The sequence below is a fragment of the Platalea leucorodia genome, assembly GCF_965183815.1.
Source record: "Platalea leucorodia genome assembly, chromosome: 9".
Classification (NCBI taxonomy): Eukaryota; Metazoa; Chordata; class Aves; order Pelecaniformes; family Threskiornithidae; genus Platalea; species Platalea leucorodia.
This window is the reverse complement of record NC_138831.1, coordinates 39,927,216-39,946,781: the sequence shown is the minus strand read 5'-3', so window position 1 is coordinate 39,946,781 and position 19,566 is coordinate 39,927,216. Positions and strand designations below refer to the sequence as shown.

Below are 19,566 nucleotides of genomic sequence, written 5' to 3'. Positions count from 1 at the left end.
GCTAGAATTCAACAATTAGAATATGGTGTTTGGACAACTCAAAACCAAACTTTGCCCCGTTATTTGTTCATTTACGTAGGGGAGTATGTTGTCACATCGTACAGCTCCCAGACAGCGTTCATTTCTGTTGAAACTTTCATACCAAGTGACCCTTGCACAAGGATACATAAGAAACATAGCTCGAAGGGAAGTTTTCCTGCTTAACGTAACGTATTCCTAATGTTTTACTTGGCCTGCAGGTGCTCCTCCAATATTATCATTAATTACAACAGTAATAATCCTGTTTGAGGGGAGTATAAAATTTCTAATGTTTAGCAAGTTCCTTCCAATTTCTCGAATGCTTCAGTTTAATCTTCCATTTCTACAGGACATTCTAAAGAAAAGAATATCCAGCACCCAAAGAGAATCGGCACTGAGCCGCCCTGCAGACATCGCAGGGCTCCTACCCTACAAAGAAACAGCTCACTGCTCCACCTGCTCTTGCTTTTATGACAGTAAACAGAAAAGAAGAGAGATCCACTGTAACAAAGTAGCATCTTTATTTCAATTCCACTTTTCCGTGTCAATAAGTTTTGTAAATCAAAGTTTACACTGAAAGATATTTTTAGTATGAAAAAAAAAAAAGATTTTTATAATCAAAGAGTTTTCTTTTAATCGCTTCTTTGGAAATGTATTTTGATAATAGCAACTGCTCATTACAATAAAAACCAGAAAAGGCATTCATTTACTGTGGCAGGGGAAGGACTGCCAGTTCCAAATGCCCTACATAGCTTCTTTTAAAATTTTTTACGTTCTTTAGGCCTCAACAAAAACCAAAGCTCCTCTTCCAGGTTTGGTAGCAAACAGACTGTTATTCTGCAATGCTAACCTTTGGACATCAGTTTGGTAATAAGCTTTTTTTACATTTTTTAGGAAAGTATTCAGCTTGTCAGTAGGCACCATTGACACTGTGCAGCCACCCCATCCAGCTCCAGTCAGACGTGACCCGATGGCCCCAAATTGCCTAAAACAAAATAACAGGAAAAAAAATCATGTAAAATAAACCAAAAAAGGGGTAATTTGTCATACATAAAATTCCTATAGAAAACTAGTGAATATTTACTCAAAACACATCTATGTCGTCTGATTCTTCTGAAGTTCACTTGGTTGTATGCAAAATTACAGCAATCTGCAGTTCCCATTTTGGACCAAAAAAATACCGATGCTTTAAACTGCAATATAGTCATTTCTGTCAGTTCCAAAAGTCACCCTCTTGTATAATGCTTCAGCATCAGCTGTTTTAAGGATCACAGCACAGCTGAGATGAAGAAAGCAGGAGAAGAAAGGAATTGTGTTAGCAACATTCATAAGACATCACAAGTGAAAACAGAAATACATGACAAAAATAACAAAAGAGGGTTCATAAACTAATTGCACAGGATGTAGGCATGCAAGCCATTTTCTAATGTGGCAAAGACAAATAGCTCTATTCTTCCAGGACAGATCTAAAACATGCTGAAGATTCACAGGCTTCTGCAGGACTGCTGAGCGTGCCAGTCAAGAAAAGGAGAGTTCAGAAACACTTAAAAAGTCATCCGGAGTCACTGCGCTCAAACATCTGGCTATGCTGAAGGGACAGGGTTAGGTATCTCTCTTTAGAGGAACCTCATGAACTTAGCAGATTTACAGCAGTAGAGGTAAAGTAAGAATTTAGTTCCAAAAGAAAAAAATGCCCTTAATAAGGAGGGTGAATAGAAAGAACAATGACAAATAAATGACATCCAAAATATAAACCATTCCCAGCCTCAAGATACTGGCCTGCTAGAATGTCCTACAGCAAATCCCATGCCGTTACTCGGCAAGATTCAGACACCATCTCGTTAGAATTTAGTAGAATTATTTTCATTAGTTTGCTTACCTGTGTTCCTGATCTTTACTTAGATTCAGAAAAAGTTGGAAAATACCACGTAATAAATTTCTTTGGGGCTTTTCTAGCCTAGTCAGAACAGGATGATTTAGAAAACTCATTTGAAATCTTATTCTCATGAGAGATCTGATCTGATTTGCAAACAAATACTTTTGATATGTTTCCAGTACCCATGCATGGAGAGATTACCAGTCCTAGAATGTGTCTGAGGGAGAGAGGGCATCATGTGAGCAACATATTGGAAAATGACAGCTCATTCTGAGTAGGCTGTGGTAACTTTTCATATGTGCATTTTATGTTAAATGAATCTGGTACACTGCTGGGTTAGTAGGGGTTTAGGTCATATTTCAAGCAAGTACTTACATATGTGTTTGATTCTAAACAAGCTTACATCTCGTCTTGAACAGAAACACTTTCTTCAGTGTGTCTGTGTGGTGCCACCCTTCATATTGACTCGATTTTACGTTCATTCTTTATTTCCTGTTGGTGTTTTATTTTACTTATTATTAGTATTATCATTCCTGTAAGCCACTCATTCTCTGATGCAATTTTTATCGTTTCTGGTCCACAGAGCAACCTCTGAAAATGAGCAGGATCCAATCCAGTCTCAATTGCAATCAATAGGGAAATTTCCATCGACCTCATAAGGCCCAATCCACTTTTCAAAGTCTGCTACATCAACTGCCCGTACCCATTTGGTCTGTTACCTCAGTCAGAACTTCGTGTTTCAGACGGTGTCTGGCTTTTATTTTGGTAGGCAACCGAAATCCCTTCAGAATTGTTCTGAACCTTTTATTGATTTCATAATTCTCTGTGGTCATGCTCATGCCTCATTTTTACTGAGTCATTTTAAAATACTTAGTTGAAATAAAGCATAATGTAGACAGAAAATATGCCTGTTTCAGGGCTGAAGTCACTGTGTTTCAAAATACTGTGGCTAACAGTTTCCAATGTGGTGATATGATTAGACACTTTGGGCTTAACGCTGAGGAACTTGGCCTTTTGATGGGCAGTGCGGGAACACCTGGAAACTATACCAGAATTCAGACGTGAGCGCCTAATTCCGCATCTACTGGAGATGCGGTGCATGGGAGGCATCTAGGTCAAACGCGAGAAAGTTAACTTTGATACAGGTCTGAAACTGTCTTTTTCGAGTCTTAATCAGTTCAGTCCTAAGCTAGGCTCCTCTGGTAAGCGGGATTCGCAGCCAGGCACTCTCTCCTTGCGCACTGGCATCTAAATTGTGCGTTTATGAAGAGGAGCGTGAGCAGACAATAATATTGTGGAGGGAGCGCTCGCCCACACAGTGGGTGACGTGGATTTAACGTGTGGGAAGGTGCCCTGTGCACCGCCTGGGCTGGGCTGCAGCCGTGAGGACAAGTAATAGAGGGAGAGACGGAGCACCAAGAAGGAGAACGTATCTGTAGTCCAGTGTTGGGGGCACTCAGCTCCCAGTCCCGGGTTCTGGCCTCTCCTTCCTGAACAGTTTATATATCTTGTTCCAGTATTCACTGGGTAAAAAAAGAATTATCTTATGAGGAAGGGCGTGTGTGTAAATGAGAATAAAAACATGAGCGCTGCAGCAAAGGAAAGAATAAAAATGGAAGTCCCATAGTCCCATAGTTTGGTATATGAAAGCAATAGGTAAGACATCGCAGTACCTCATTTTCAAAATAATTGTGCTGTAAGAGGTGAAAAAATCAGAGCAATATTGTTAATTCCAAATACTCAAAATTATGAACTAGCTACTCAGAAAGCATGGAGTTAACGTGATGAGATTTAAATATATAAATGGGGGGGTGGGTATTATTCTGCTTTGTAGCTTAGTGTGCATTCAAATAGCATCTTTAAGCCTTTCTGGCTCTGAAAGAGCTGCAAGCTTCTTTTCGTAAGGTGGTTTTTTGTTTTATTGAATTTTCAAATTGTGCCGTGACTCCAGGCTTTGCAGCTTTAAGAAAAACATCGGTGATAAGAGTCCTGATAAAATGCAGAGTTGTCTCAGCTACCATAATGCAGCTGGGTGTAACGTAAAAACTGTATCTTTTCAAAGTGATCTGAGAGGATTCAGCTATCTTCAACTGTAAGGGGCATGGCTGGTAACACAAAAATTATCAGGGTTTATACCACGAAAAGATGGAGAGTAAGGGAATGAAAGTAAGTTTTTTGCAACACTCAAGGATTCTGAGAGATTTTCAAAAGTACCTAACGAATTCAGGAGCTCAGATCCAATTTTTTTGTTCCTTTAATTGTTTAGTAAATCTTCTGCGTTACTTACTTTAAAAGACTTTAAAAACAGGTAAAAGAGCTATTAACAGCATGAGATAGTTTAGACAAAGTACAAGTCTTCTGTCTTTGCAAAAAGGAAAAAAAAAAACAAAAAAACAAACAACTGACCAACTAGTGGTTATAGTTTTCAGCACTACAAACCACAGCAAGTATGGATCCCTTTCTTTCTTGGCAGAGGTTGTACAGTAAAACATAAAGATCTAGGCAAAACAGAAAACATCTGGATATGCAGATTATTCTTCACAGTTTAAACCTTGTAAGGAGAGAGCAGCAGTAGACTCGGGCAATTCTGTGGAATGTATTTTTGGAAAGGCCTTTTAAAGTTACAGGGCAGCTGTATATCATTGTAAGTAAAGAATGTAATTTATGTAGTTCCTGGCCATTTCTATAATCACATCAGCCAAGTTTTCCTAGAGTGACTAGTGATTTTATGTCCCTTAGTTTTTTTTAATGTACAACTTGAGAAAAGTTAAGACTTTTTTTCCAGTAGTTTCCAAAACTTAGATGCTGGCTTGAGCTGCATTCATCTAGGATAGCTATACACTTTCAGAAATCTCATCACAGAATCAGAAAAACATTAAAGAATATCAAACTTCTAAAGAAGAAAGGTGTATTTCTTAGGAGATACTCTTGATAGGACAAGACCGTATAGAACAATGAACAAATAATTTACTTGTTTCTGTGCAATGAATGTAATAAAAAAACCCGAGATTAAATAATTGTAATATACCAGTTAGAAATTGTTTCACACAAATGACACTCCACTGTGGTGCTTAGCTATGCTCATCATATTAGCTGTGGGCTCTTCTGCTGGTAAATTAGAAATCTGGTGTAACATGGGCACACACATCACTCTTTTTTCCTTCACTATTTATATTTTGGTCCCTGGAACTGAAATGCTCTGATTAATTTTAATTTAATTTAGTAAAACCCTAACTGTGTACTCCTTTCCTTCGGGTTCTGTGGCTGTGTCTGTGCTACTGCCTGCAAGTCAGTGTCACGATACCCGGGCCAGCGCAGAGAGCAGCAGCTGTCTAGCTGTGAAAGCACAGAGCTCAGCATAAATGAGAAACAGAGAATTTCCATCCCCATGCTGAGCTGCGTGCTGCAATAGACTCTTGCCAGCATCCATGCTAGCTTATTTAAATGTGGCGCAGGTAACTCCACACTGTAGTGCAGATCTTATCAGTTTATACCTACTTGTTTTCCCCTACTTGAACCAGGATCGTTTTCTCCCAGCATTTCTGACAACAGGCCCTACCAGTATGGTTCAAGCTGGATACCCAAAGTGAAGACACTTAAAATGGCGAGTTGCTTTTGCAAAGTTCAGTCATCAGATGTTATTGACTGAGGCATCAACATGGGGTAGTTACTGTACCTAAAAATAATGCAGATGTTAAGTTTTAAGGCTTTTCCTCTGTCAGTTGTGTCACAGAACAGGCAGTGCTGATGCCTTGCACTGGATCAAGACTTTGTAGCCCAAGATTTTTGACAATTCAGTAGAGGATGGTTTTTGTCTTCAGCTGACTCTGGAGACAGTTCTCCCCTCTCGCACACAGATCAGCAGTTCCCTTTGAGTAGCTGTGACAACCGCAGTGGAATTGCCTGGCTGAGTACTGTCATAGCTTATTCTATTATGTGATCATTACGTGATACAATAAACTGAACATAGCCTGTGAGTTACGTACTGGATTGGCTCCCAAGAGGAGGAACAAAAATTGTGTTGCTAAATTACTATCAGACTGTCCAATGGCTATTGGGGCTTCTCTGTGTTTTATCACAAAACAGCATGTGTATCCCATATGCAAAATAATATGTGAATGTCCAAAAGTCTTCTGTTCAGTTTTTAAGTTTGTAGTTTTCTGGCTCAGAGGCCATTCTGTCTTGTCTGCAGAAGAAATCAGACTAACCTGAATAATTATCTGTATCATGCTCTATCAATTTACAAACCCAATAAACGGGTATTACAACTTACAAAATCCGCATGAATATAGAAGTAAGAAAGCATATGGCAAATTGCATATTTGTAAAATTCATATTTTCATTATAAGTCAGATTAATTTCCTAGTTAAAAAAAAAAGCCAGTTGTGGGTAAAGAAATATTTTTGTAACTTTCATTTATAGGTGGTGAGGTATTCTTTTTTTTTTTTAGCTTCAAATTGAAAGAGTTTCTGTTTTCTTCAAGACTGAAAGATATATGGAGAGAGGATGGGATACTTTATTATAGAGTATTTGCTTCTAAAAAGCCAGTGAAACAACATTTCTTGACCTCAGGCCTGCGAACGCTTACGGAACCTTACATTTCCCTTCTGGCAGGGCAGTAACGGTCTGGCTTAGGGCAGAGCTTCCCCAACTAAGCACGCCCTTCTCCAAGGAGAAGCAGGAACCAAAACAGATGAGCAGAAGCATGAAGGGGGCATCACCAGGAGCCATGATGAAGTGAATGAGGGAAGCAGCTGGGAGAAGGTGGCTGGGGCAGAGGCAGGGATGGAGTAGGGGTGGGAAAGCTCAGGTGGGCAGCTGTTTATTCCCCCAAGCCACTGTTAAAATGATCACCAACCACTGAATTCCTTCTATAGGCACTGAATTTAGATCAAAGCTAGCATAAGGTGTCTGTCCTATGATTAACTGTACCAGAAAAATGGAAATTAGGAGGGACTGAAGTGTGTACCACTAAAACAATGAGGCTGGGGCACTGATTGAGACTGAACAATGTGGAGAAAGCTCAGACATACCATGCAGAGAGCAGGAGCAGAGTGTTAGCCATTATAACAGTTAACACACTCATCTTTTAAATGGTGAAATACTGTCCAACCCATCTGATACCCTAGACAACATATTTTTTGAATTTAAAAAAATAGCAATAGCATTTCACAATATACCATTATGATTCCAATGCAACCTAAGAATGTAGAACAGTTTGCTTATGCCCTGCAATTCCCACGGCAGCAGTTCTGAAATGGTTAAGAAATCTACAAAAAGTATCAGAGTTCAAATAGAACAACTCAGATGATGTTTTAAGAAAACCAGTTATGACTTCTACAACTTAAAAAAAGAATAGCCAACAGTCTAACGTAACACTTGTGATGATGAGTCAGTCCAAAAGCAAAGTCTGTAATAAAGCCATAAACTGCAGCTTTCATCTGAAAGTATTACACAGATGTCAGTAGGGAAACAATTGACCATGTAATGTTCCTGCAGGAGATTAATTTTGTAATAAGAGACAAGAATACTTTCATTTTAAAATTGCAATAGCCAACGATGTCATATTTTCTCATCAATTCAAACAATATTCTCAACAGGCGATTACTCTTCCTTGTGGTCAGAACTTACAGGCAGATGTCTACCAGCCGATCCAGTTCAGGACAGCTGCATTCGTACATCTCCCTGCAGCTGATGTAGCTCTGGTTCATTAATTCTCCCAGCAGCTGGATTGCATTGGCAGGTGCTTCGTTGCATATCTTCTTAAATTCCAGCACTCTGGCAGCTTCACTATACACGTGCTTTGCACGCTGGTATAACTTAAAGGTGGAAACTAAACAAAATGAAAATATTAAGTACTACAGTTATCCATTAATATTCACTACAAAAGGAAATACAAAACCATAGTAGAATTCTATTTATTTAGTAATTCATATTTTATATTAGAACTCTCTAGGCTAAAAGTCTTCTGCAAAAGCTCGCCTACATCTTCTTTAAAAGCCCTAATAAAATAGTATTTAGAGTTGATCAAAATACAATGTACACACTTTTTTCATGTTGATAACTTCATGCACGTGCTCTGGTTCATTGCTGTGTCACTGAACAGACCCACTCTCTCCTTTTACTTTGCAGAGGCAAGCCACAAGTTCAAGAGTTAGCAGCAACATGCATCAGGACATTAATCTAAAGCTTTCAGGTTTTCAAATACCAGCAAAACTGAGTCATGAGAACACCAGAAAGGTACCCAGCGCCCTGCAGGCAGCCGTCCGCCAGCACCCGCTGGCCCAGGGCGTTGTGTGCGCGACTGCTCCAGGCCAAGTCTGCATCAATTATGTAACTGTGCGGATGGACCTTTTCTTGGGGGGAAAAACAAAAACAAAACTACAAAAACAACCACCAAACCACAAAAAAAAAGCCAACCACAATTTTTTTTTTTTTTTTTCAAACTGAGGTTAACAAAAATGCTATTATCCATATTTCCTGGTGCATAGGTAAGGAAGCCCTCTCAAATATTTTCACAGTGATGCAGGTGCATCCTGACTGTAAATAATACTAGATTAAGGGTATAGTGAAGAGCACAGGTGCTTTCAGTTTGGTTTTCAGGGTTTATTTTTGGTGCATGTTACCAGGCAGGGTGTCAGTGCTGCCTGGATGGATGTGAAGAGATGTCAAGCCCAGACAGGTACTGCTTAGTATTGACCTACTAAGAGCAAAGGCTAGTGCAAGGATTTTGGCTAAAATTTTTCTATTGTGCCATGAAAAAGCAGTTCCTCTGGGAAGGGGCGGGGGGGCCCAAACCTGTGTGGCTGCTGGGGTAGAGACCTCGACCAAGCCTGAACAGCAGGACATAAAAAGGAAGGGGATGGCTGTGGTTAAAGGCTCCTTAAGCTACTCTTATTCACAGGAGGGTCTGGTTTGCAGCTAACATCAGAGAATTGATCTGCCTTTCCCAAGCTCATGTTGTAGTTCATTGTTTTTCTCTCCTAATATAGTTCTGTTTGCTTTAGTATCATGGCTGCTGTTGAGGAAGTATTGTTCACCAGAAGCATGCATGACATAATTTTAATTTATTATTAAATTGGTTTACTTGAGCTGTTTGGGTGGTAAATATTAGCTAAGTGGACTTTATTCTCTATCTGGAGCACCTACTACAGTATGTTTCCTTATTTCATCACAATTCAAGCACGTTCTTGTTACAGCACCTCAGAACATCCCTCATTTTCTTTCTACGTGTAAGTTCTCCTTTAGAGCAAGGTCTCTCTCCTCACTTCAGCTTCTGGTCTCTCTTGCTTTCTAAAATGGCTGATGAAACACTCAAATAGAGGTAAAAGGAGAAGAGAGACAAGCCCTGTATTGAAAACAGAACTTGCTATCTGACCCAGACACATGGAGTTCCCACTTGGCTGTTCTGTGAAGACAGCCAAGTTCTGGAACCACTTCTGATGATTTCAGCAATCTACATTTGCAAGTATATGTAGAAATCTTTCTTGAAAGACTGGAAATAAAACTGTGTCCAGTATTAAGTCTCTCGTATGTATACTCCAGATTGCAAGCCTTACAGACTAAAACTTCATCAGCACCTGTATAATCCCTTTGTATTTCTCCAGAGTAAGTGTAAATCACAACTGTAAATGCTGAAAATACAGTGCTGAGAGAGACAGAAGTAGTCTAAAATGATAGAGAAGCAGTGAACATAGCAGTGTTCTGCTACTGGTGATACTGCTTCTGGTGATACTTATTTTGTAATTCAATACAGCCTGCTACTGAGAAACCCTGTGTTGCTGTCTTTTGAACAGGCCGCCTGAAAGCCTTTCAAACCAGGACAGAAATGAGGAAACTGAGTGCCCCCCAGAATCCTCATCCTGAGAGTGTCACACAGGAAGAGTGTATTTTGGTCTCCCATTTAGAGGTGTGTTTTACCCCACTGGATTTTGTTGCTGCTGGAGTTACTTGCACTGTGTTTTGCAGAGCGATGCCTCAGTATTTTTGAATGTTGAAGAAAAGCAGCTTGGCCTATTTTTAAGGATGGTTTCTCTTTAAATATTCTTTTCTTATAAGCCATTGTTTTAGAGCAAGGAGATTTCTAAATGTGCATTCGTTTAGGGAATATCTAAAGTTGCGTGAGACATTGCCATAGCTCACACTCTCTTGTAAATCACCATTGAACAGTAGTAACCCAAAGAATGAACTGAAAACATGTCTGGTTTCAATTGTAAGGCAACAGACTTGCCAAAGGCTGTGATTGATTTGGAGACCACCCTTTGGTAGAGCAATGCTCTACTGGCCAGATTACCTTAAAAATCTCTGGGGTTGTGTTGTGCTCGTCATGTTATGAATTGGCAACCAGAATGGGCGCTCTGGCTACTGGCTGCTGGCCAAAAGATCTGAGCTGTGTCCTCGACAGCATTCGCTCCCAGGAGAGTCACTCAGCGTAGGGGAGAATTTGCTACCTCGACACTGGCTTTCTCTCGATGCAAAAGCAATCCTTTCAGGCAGGTCTCGAGTGGGAAAGAGCGGCTGCATGTTATTTTCAGACTCCTTTGTGGGCATTTACCAAACTAGTATCGGTTAAAGGCTGGTACCATTACGTTAGCTATTGGTTGGTTACGGGCAGCATTTTATTTCAGAAAATTACATTTGTGTTTAAAACTTTCTTTTTATAGTTTGCTTTTTCCTCTCTGGCAGTGTACCGTTCAGGTAAAATTATCTTCAGAACAGCAAACACCTCTGTACTCTAAGTCCTAGCCTAAAATAATGAAATGATTGACCTGATTTCGGCCTTCAACACCAAATGCCCCTGGTAATAGAGAAACCCTCTTGTATCTCTTCTGTTTGGATGGGTAGTCCAACTAACCATCTCTATGTAATAAGAGACAGCAGAGCACACATGATATTTCCAAAAATTACATCTATGCTGGAATCTCCTTGCTACATCACAGCCTGTATATTAGCTCCACATAAATAAAATCTGAATTAATAGGACATGCCAAAGAGCTATGGAGGCTGTGATTTTAGAAGAGCGCAGGAACTGATCACAATCTGTGCACTTCATGTGGCCATATTTTTTACAATTAAAAAGGACTGATTTCCTAAGCCATACTCTGTCACGGTTAAAAGAAACAAAACCAAAGTGTGCACGATGGATTAGTTTACATCTGAGCTAGGGCTGGAGTGCTCTGAAAGAGGAAAAAATGAAGCTCTCAAAGTTAACCTTCCAGTGTTGCACAGGACTAGGTTATATAGTCTCGCCCTCTGTGGTGCTCAAAGGAGAGCAAAAAAGCAGGGTTTAGGGAACTAATGCCAGATTCTTAAAAGCATTTGGATCCTTAAATCCATTATAGTGTATGGAAATTAGGTACTTAATCTGACTGAAAATGTAAATATACTCTCCTAATCCAGTAAACTATAAAGGCCTGGTTTCTCCCACTTAAATTTATTTCCCAATTAGGGGTACAGGTACCCTCAGCTCCATCTTTTGTCAGTGAAAAGGGCAGGTCAGGAAACAGTTTATCTCACTCGAGACCCGGATTGCCCTGCGGTACCCATTTCTCTAGTGACTAGAGAGGAACCTAAAACCCCTGGTGCAATGAAACTAGCTGGCTGTCACACTGATATAAGGCATGTCTAAAGTAATGTTTCTTTCATAAGGGGATCTGTGCAATACCCAGTTCAGGTGCTCCGCTTGTTTAAAATGACATAGCGCCATTCGGACTGAGGGAGATTTGTTATCGGCGGAGGATCCAGTCTCTGACCAGAATCATGCTCTCAAAAGCCGTTCTCTGAAAATTACTACGCGTTTCCTCTCTGCCACGTTCCGCGTAGCTCACTGCCAGGCAGGAAGGAGCTGTTTGATTTTAGACCTAGGCACGCTCGCACAATCAGAATCTCAGGGTCTCTCTTGTCCCTTTCTGAAAAGACACTGTGGAGACTGTGCTTTATTTTGTATGGTATCAGCTGCACACAGAAAAAGTTTCTTGTGGACTCAAGTGAGGGTGAGTGATACCTTTTATGCATTAAAACCGATACAGATCAGAAGAAATTAAAGTAAACCTGAAAAGTTAAAGCAAGACCAAAGAAAACTTTAAGGAGGACAACGAATCCTATACCCAGATCTGCTCTTAGTGACATTTTGTTGCTAAGTTTTTAACATATTCCACCTGTATTCAGCCTGCTATTGGAGCAGCTATTCCACCTTCCAGGCCAGAGCCTCACTAACTGTGTTTCTGAAGTTTCAAAGAGGACACAGTGAATCTTCTACAAGGAATCTCCTCCACTGTTAACTGCTTTGTATTACCAGTCCTTATCTATTTTTCAGAGAATGTCAGCAGCTCTTGCTGACCCTTTGTGGATTCTCTGCACCCTAGCATTGCTCCTCTGCTGAGGATTTCTGTAACGTCATCCATGAACAGGTAGATTCAATTCACTTACAAACCACTAAATGCCCTTGAAAGAAATGGTGACATTTTCCAGTGCACTAATAGCTAGCACTGCAGCAGGAACCTCCCAAGTTGTTAAGACACAGCAGACTAACATTTTTTTGGACAAAGGTTGTCCAAAATCCATATAAAATCTCTTAAAAACAAAGAAAAATCCTGGGCTATTAGTCGCAAACAACTGTGGGTTAATTAAATATAACAGAGAAGTTTACTGTGGGTTTTCAACTGTATGGTCATATTTTTAATTTTAGCTTTACAAAAATTGTGCAAACCGGTCCACTCCGTTTACAGGGATTTTTTTTTTTTCTTTATAATTAAACATTGTGGCTTCTCAGCAACTCATATTATTTGTTACAACTTCAGCTTCAGCAGATTCCTTTCTTCAGAGGCTTCCTGTACAATTCTATCTGACCTTTAGCTAAAGACCAACCTCTTTTGGCTATATATTTTTTTCTAGTTGCTTTGGCAGCTTCTTAAGATATGTTTCACTGTAGATTAATGAGCTACACATGGCTGATGGGACTGTTAGAAATTTACAACAGGAAAAACTTACCGGTGCAAAATCATGTAGGGGACAGTTTCTACCACCATTACTCATGTGGAATTGTACCCTTCTCTGTTAGGCATCCTGCTGATTGAACATGATGAGGGTGAAGGTTTCTGGCTCATAATGTATATAAGAAAATGCTGCCAGATGGCTTTAATTTGAGCCAGATTGTGAACCCCCTACTCAAAGTTGGGAACAGTTATTCTACTGAGACTGCTCAAGTAACTGTTTGCAATCTGGCTTTCTGAAAATATAGCAGGGGACAGGTCACTGCTGGATTCCGTGAGCCATTTAGCAGACACCTGCTTCGAGATTATGGTAACTACTGGTTTAAAGTGATTTCTCCTCCAGAGGAATGCTAGCTTTAACAAGGCTTTTGCAACTAACCTAGACCAGTCAGTGCCTGTGCCTAACCTGTGGCACACCCCAAAGGCCTGCATCCTCCAGGTAGCTGTATGGGATCTGCCTCGAGCGGCCACCTCGCGGGGGCTCATCCCAAGTAGACCATGTTTTTGTGAAGGGGATGGTACGTTCTTACACTTCTCCGTGACGTGGGTCAGGCTGAGGCTGGAGTAGACACCGGGACCCTCAAGCTGGGAAGCGCTCTTAGGTCCACCAGTTTGGAGGTAACTCCTGTTCTTGTAAGACAAGGTTCACTCTACTAATGCACACAACAAAGCTTCGTATATCCCAGAGCAGCCTGACAGAACATCTGAGAGTCTGCCTTCACGTACGCCTGTCTGCGCAAATAAAGTTGAATCTGTTCTTGCACTGAGATCACCATTAATACAAATTACTTGGCAGTGGGAATGAAAGGCCATTCAAGCACCACTCACTGACGCTACAGCACAGATTTAGAATTCTCTTTCCAGGGGACAAATAGCAGGGCAGTTAAACAGCCAAATCCACACAGCAAATGGGTGCCTGCTCCTCCCATGGCGATTTCATTCCCAGGTTCAAATGTCAAAATTAGATTACAATTTTATACATGAAAAGGAAAAATGGGTTTAAAAATACCTCATTTAAGAAGGAAAAAACAGTTTCATGGTTAAAGGAATACACTGTTTTACAGGAGAATATCCTTTTGTGGTGAAGCTTATAAATACTTAATGTCCCACAGTCACCACACACTAAATGTTCTGTGAAGCACTCAAGTCTAAGCCAAAATTATGGCATAGTACACCTTAGAAAGTAATAAATATTATTTTTTCTGGAGATGTTCAGAAGCCACAAGTGCAATCCGTGTGTAAACATTTGCAAGGGGGATTTAAACTCAGGATTTTGAGTTGGCCAAGGAACAACAGCAAGAAGTTTAGAGAGGCTTTATGCACCACCTGTACTTCTCCAAACCTGGGGTCTGTACATGGGGGAACTGCAGAAATCCTTGAGTACCCTGCCTATAAAAGGGATGCAAAGTTGCTGTGTGCTTCCAGACCTGGCCTGGGACTCGCCCAAAGCCTGTCCATACTATTTTTCTTTGGGATGTGGAGTTTTTATCTGATCAGCCTTATACACTTATAAAATTTTATGTAAGTATACAGTACCATCACTGGAGGAGTAGAGAAGAGGAAGCTAGACTTAAGACTAAAATAATATTTACATAGCACTTTCAGATCCTTAAACATGAGATGCAATGCCAGTACAAAACATTATTTTTAACTATCACTGGGCTTTGAATAATACAGAAAATGAAAACTACTGACAACTTACATTCAGCCACAGAGAAAACTCAGAATCCAGTAAATAGCCTAAACAGTAATTCTCATGCAAATAATTTACCCTTACCATTATAATATTTTATCAGAAAAGTTGATAAAATGTGTACAAAGAAAGAAAGATACCCTAAATGTTACGGTTCCTTCTTCATGTTGAACAAAAAAGTTCTGAAATTCTCTGCAGAGATTACTTATTTGTTGGTATGTTTTCTCTCACATGAAGAAGCCAGGCATTGTCATTAAACCATAGTGGGAAAGTAGAGGGGAAATAAGAACAATATTTTTGTCAAACAGCCTCTGGTTTTCCAAAGCCAACATAAAATGTAATTTGTTTAGTGTGTAACAAAAACAAACAGTGGATTTAGATTCCTTCTTTCTGTGTCTGTCTTGTTTCTTCTTTGCATATAGTTTTACATAAATCTGTTATTTAATTTTATATTGTACATGCAAAGAAGCTTTCAGCATAACCTATTTTAATTGGCCTTATCAAATGAAATCATGGTCATGCGAGTTTAAGACGTTCTGTTCAACAAACATCTGCAAACGCTATTCAGAGCCACAGTATAAAATTTCCTTTGAGTTTCTTCTATAGCTTTCATGTTTAAATTTTTTATCCAGACTTTGGTTTTTGAAAAAAATCAAAATAACCTGTGTAAACAATTCAGTTCTACAGAACTGTAGAATTCTGTTTTATAAACCAGGTATAAGGAGCATAAACATCTGTAAGTTAATAGTTTTGTATTGCTTCGTGAAGGGGAGAGTAAGGGAACGGTGTAAAAGATTTACAACCTTGTGGTTTCCCATGAAAATGTTGCAGAGTGCAGGTACGTGGTTCAGTATATTTCTCCTCTACACATAGCACAGAGTTATCATAACTCTTTGTATAAAGAGCTGGATTAAGATATCATATTCCATACTGGTACCCTCTGGTGGTGTAATTAGACAATCAGATAGTTTCATACTCTCTGATACCACTGGGGTGCAAAACAGGTTCTAGATTCAGGACTTGGTCCTTGGTCGATATAGTAAGTTTACAATTGTTATTTAAATATAAGCATCAGTATACATAGATATGTTACTGATTTATATACATCAAATATATATGTCCCTGAAAGCAGTCTTGGGAAGGACTGGCAAGGATACAATTCACCTACGAAAGAGTGGAAGTGTTAAGGCCACAGAATGGAAACAAGGAAGTAAGGATTATTTTAAGTTTTTAAAGAAAGATTTTGATCTCAATTGGAAACCTGTTATGAATGCAAATTAATTATTTCACAAATGCTTTATTATTCAGTATTATTAGCAACCCTACTATATGCATCCAGGATCCATTCCATGTGTGCCAATGCTCATGACTACATGGTATAATCATGAGCAATAATACATAGGAAATACTTTAAATAGTCAATTGTTCACCTCCACCAACATTTTCCTAAAAGACAAATAAATATTGATAGTGACAGGAACTTCTTTCTCAGGAGAGACCTAGATGACTTGCTGCCCAGTGCATGCTTTATGAAGTGATCACGGATTTATCAATGTAAAAACAGAAACACAAGCTTCATCTATGCTAGTCTTTAACACCAGCTAAGGGAGAGCAAACAGGATTCATTTTAACGATGCTCTAACCATCCAAAATGTTTGGGGTTTGTAAGAGCCATTGCCTAAAAAGGAAGCCTGGTTTAGACTTTTCTCTAGAATAAAAAATGGGTTATTTAGAGATTACTCTAAAACAGCACAGGTTAATCTAAAATAGTAAGTGATTTGCTATTTCTACCCTTTTAGAAACAGTTCAATCAAAATCAAAGTTTTGCTCTATTTTAACTTAAAAGTTAGAATTAAAATCGTGATATTAACTCTCTCACTTGCTACCCAAGATTCTGAGGAAGTATTCTGGCAAGACTTCCACTTGCACTACTTATTAATACATAAACTTTTATATAATACAAACATTGTACACAAAAAAACACCGTTTCATATACGCTTACCATCTTGCGTGTTTTGACTAAGGATCTGAGAGCGGAGCTCCTGCAGGCTAATTCCCAGGCATTTACAAATTTCCTCTGTGCTGTAAGGCTCAGGATGTAATACCTCCTCGACAATGGTCAGCATTTCCTCTAAGCTAACTCCTAGCTTGGTTTGCACATCATGGAGTCTCAACGTTTTTTTCCAGTCCAAGCCTTTTGACTTTGAGAGAAGCTAAAATTCAAAAAATAAAACAGAAAATATTGTGCCTTCCTGTTTAAAACTATTTCATTGTCCATAAGCACCTTTAAAAGACCCATTTGCTCTTTTCACTTCTTAATTGGGAACCATCAGAAGCTACTTTCTATCAGTACACAGCAGATAATCATTATATTTATTTACAAAAGGTCTGTGAATGATAGATATTCTTCCCCCAAATCAGATATTGTCTGTGAAAGCCCTACTGGCATTATTTGTGTGATATCAAATCAGTGCTTTATCCTTTTCCATGGATGTTGTTATTTTAAGCACTTATTAACCTTTTACAACCACATTCAGACAATTGCTTATACAAATGCTACGATATTGTAACACTAAAAGTCCCGAAGAAGTCTGTTCCTGTACTGTTAGAATTTGCTCTAACATTTAAAACTGTTTGACCTTTCCAATATGCTCCTGGAGTTTTCTGATGAACATTTAAGGTTGTCATTAAAACCCTTTCTCATAATAGCCTTAAAAATATGAAAGTAGGCCTAAGATTTGTGTGGGAGAATTAACCGTAACCTTTCTCAATCTCTAGAGTTTAAAGTAAATTTTAAGTATGTTCTTTTAACATCCACTTTAAAGGAAGTTTTGAGCCTTATGGGAAGGTTATGATGTGTTGGTCAGAATCTGCTCTGTTCCTACATGATTGCTATGATGCTAATTAGTTATAGATAGATCTGGTTTTCCCACTCCGCACAATGACGTCATGCTTTGTGTATCTTTGTGATGTTTTGGCAACTGACAGCAGTTACTTCAACCACCAGAATCCTAAAAGGAACTATGTCAAAAAGGCTTTTCCCTGGAAGGCTGCTACATGTGTTGATGTTCTCATGTGCCTAATGGAAATGGTTGAGTAAAGCAGCTTTCCTCATAGGTGGAATATTTTTAATGCTATTAATTACAGAATATCAAGTGATCATTGTGGGATCCTACCAACATACCACCTTTAATTTCAACAGCTGACTACAGAGTAAGACACCTATTAGCAGGTACGGGCCAATGTCATTTTACTGTGTTCATAAGCACATGACACACCTCCAGTTCTGCACCATTTAAGTTGAGATTAAAGCTTCCAAGTGTGTCAGATCAGTCTGTATGTTTGCAGAGAGTTTAAACCAGCGCAGCAAGACCAGGGAATGAAATCCTTTTCCTATTCAAATCCACGTTAAAAGCTCTCATCAACAGGGCCAACATTTCACCAAGTGTGTTTTGTTATTCTTTTCAGTAAACACTGGTTTTGAGTGAGATGGGTTTGAAATCATTTATGTCTCAATTCAGCAAAGCCATTTAACCTCCTAGGTTAAAAAAATGATGGGATTTACATACATGTCTGAAAAGTATTTACTTTGTTTTGTGCAAAGTTACAGCATGAAATTTAAGCAGAAGATCTGCTGCTGCCCAACTATCTGCCGTAAATTCTCACCTTCCTGCTCCCCCCCAACAATGCTTTTGCAGGGGCTTTTCCAATTTTGCTTTATTACAGTATATAAAAATTAACTACTTTTGGTGCCATCTAGTGACTTGCTAAGATTTATGTGAGGCTTAGTAGAGCAGAACAAACAAAATCCAATCAAAATCCAAATCATATGACTCTGTCGCCATCTAAAACAGTTTTGTATGTTCAGCAGTAGAGAAAGAAGCAGCACTGTCCAGTGGCTAATGCAAAAATCAGGGTGAGAAAATTTTTTTGTAAAAGACTGGTTAAGGCACTTCTGGCCTGCTTTTCAAAGGCTCCGAGTACTTAGAACTCCACAGCCTTTATGTAATTGTATTTTAGCTTACTTATCGATAAGTTAGAATAACAATTATTAATTCATTTGTTTTACTTAAATAGTCAATATCTCTTATGTTGGTGCATGCTTGTGACATGTTCTTAAATCTGCTTCAAGGTGCTAAATGAATGGAAATTTTTTCCCTCATACTTTAATCCTAATGTTCAGCATCCCCTAGACTTTATTACTAGAAGTTAAACAGAACTAAGAATTTACAAAAAATAATGCTCTATAAGGCCACCAAAATTTTTCTACTTTTCTTTTTAATAAATAATCCCCTGTAGAAATATGTAGTATATTGTCACGTCTTTTCCCATTTCTCTACTTCAAGGGAGATGCTGTATTTTAGATGAGCTAACTATGCTGGGGTTTTACAGGTCAAATATTTCAAATAGAAACTGACCCCGTCAGGCCAGTGGGTAGGGCTTTGCTGGAAAGGTCTATACTGCTTATAGCAAAATTTCAATTCTAACAGCGCTGCAAAAAATGTTATGGGCAAACAGAAATGGTTTTTGAAAATAACCTAGCTGCAGCAGCTCAAATTGTAATGGACACAGAACAGAAATGGGAAAAAATCCCATCTATTAAATGTACAAAAGTAATCCCGATGCTGATCCCACAGTTGGATATTTTCTTGATGATCTCTGACTAGATGGATTAAAGATGTGGACATCATCCAGCTGGCTCTTAACTGCCAGGATATAGCATCTGTAGGCTTTATTGTGCTTTATTGTTCAACACAGGCACACTAAGAACTGCAAGTAACTGAGGAAAACATACTTAGTAAATGATGGGACAAATATAAATAAAATAAAGTCTGATTAAGAGTAAGTATAGGAATACTTAGCCGTTATATAGCAACATCACTTTCTTAGACTTTACATTTCTATAATGTCATCTGAGCATCTTTCCACATTTAACAAACATTAGTTGATTAACTATACGGCATTCCAGTCGCAGACATTCTTGGCAC

General features: G+C 39.0%; 1 protein-coding gene across 1 annotated transcript in view; it reads right to left on the bottom strand.

Annotated features, from left to right (window-relative positions):
* Window positions 1-564: 564 nt before the first annotated feature.
* The window catches only part of GALK2 (galactokinase 2), a gene marked incomplete at its 5' end in the record, with an annotated part of 67,961 nt that continues 48,959 nt past the window's right edge, over window positions 565-19,566 (bottom strand). Inside the window, 3 exons of the mRNA XM_082321362.1 lie at window positions 565-1,003; window positions 7,526-7,727; window positions 16,581-16,791. Of these exons, the coding sequence (XP_082177488.1) occupies window positions 796-1,003; window positions 7,526-7,727; window positions 16,581-16,791 (621 nt within the window). The 3' untranslated portion in view covers window positions 565-795. The remainder of the gene's footprint in view (window positions 1,004-7,525; window positions 7,728-16,580; window positions 16,792-19,566) is intronic.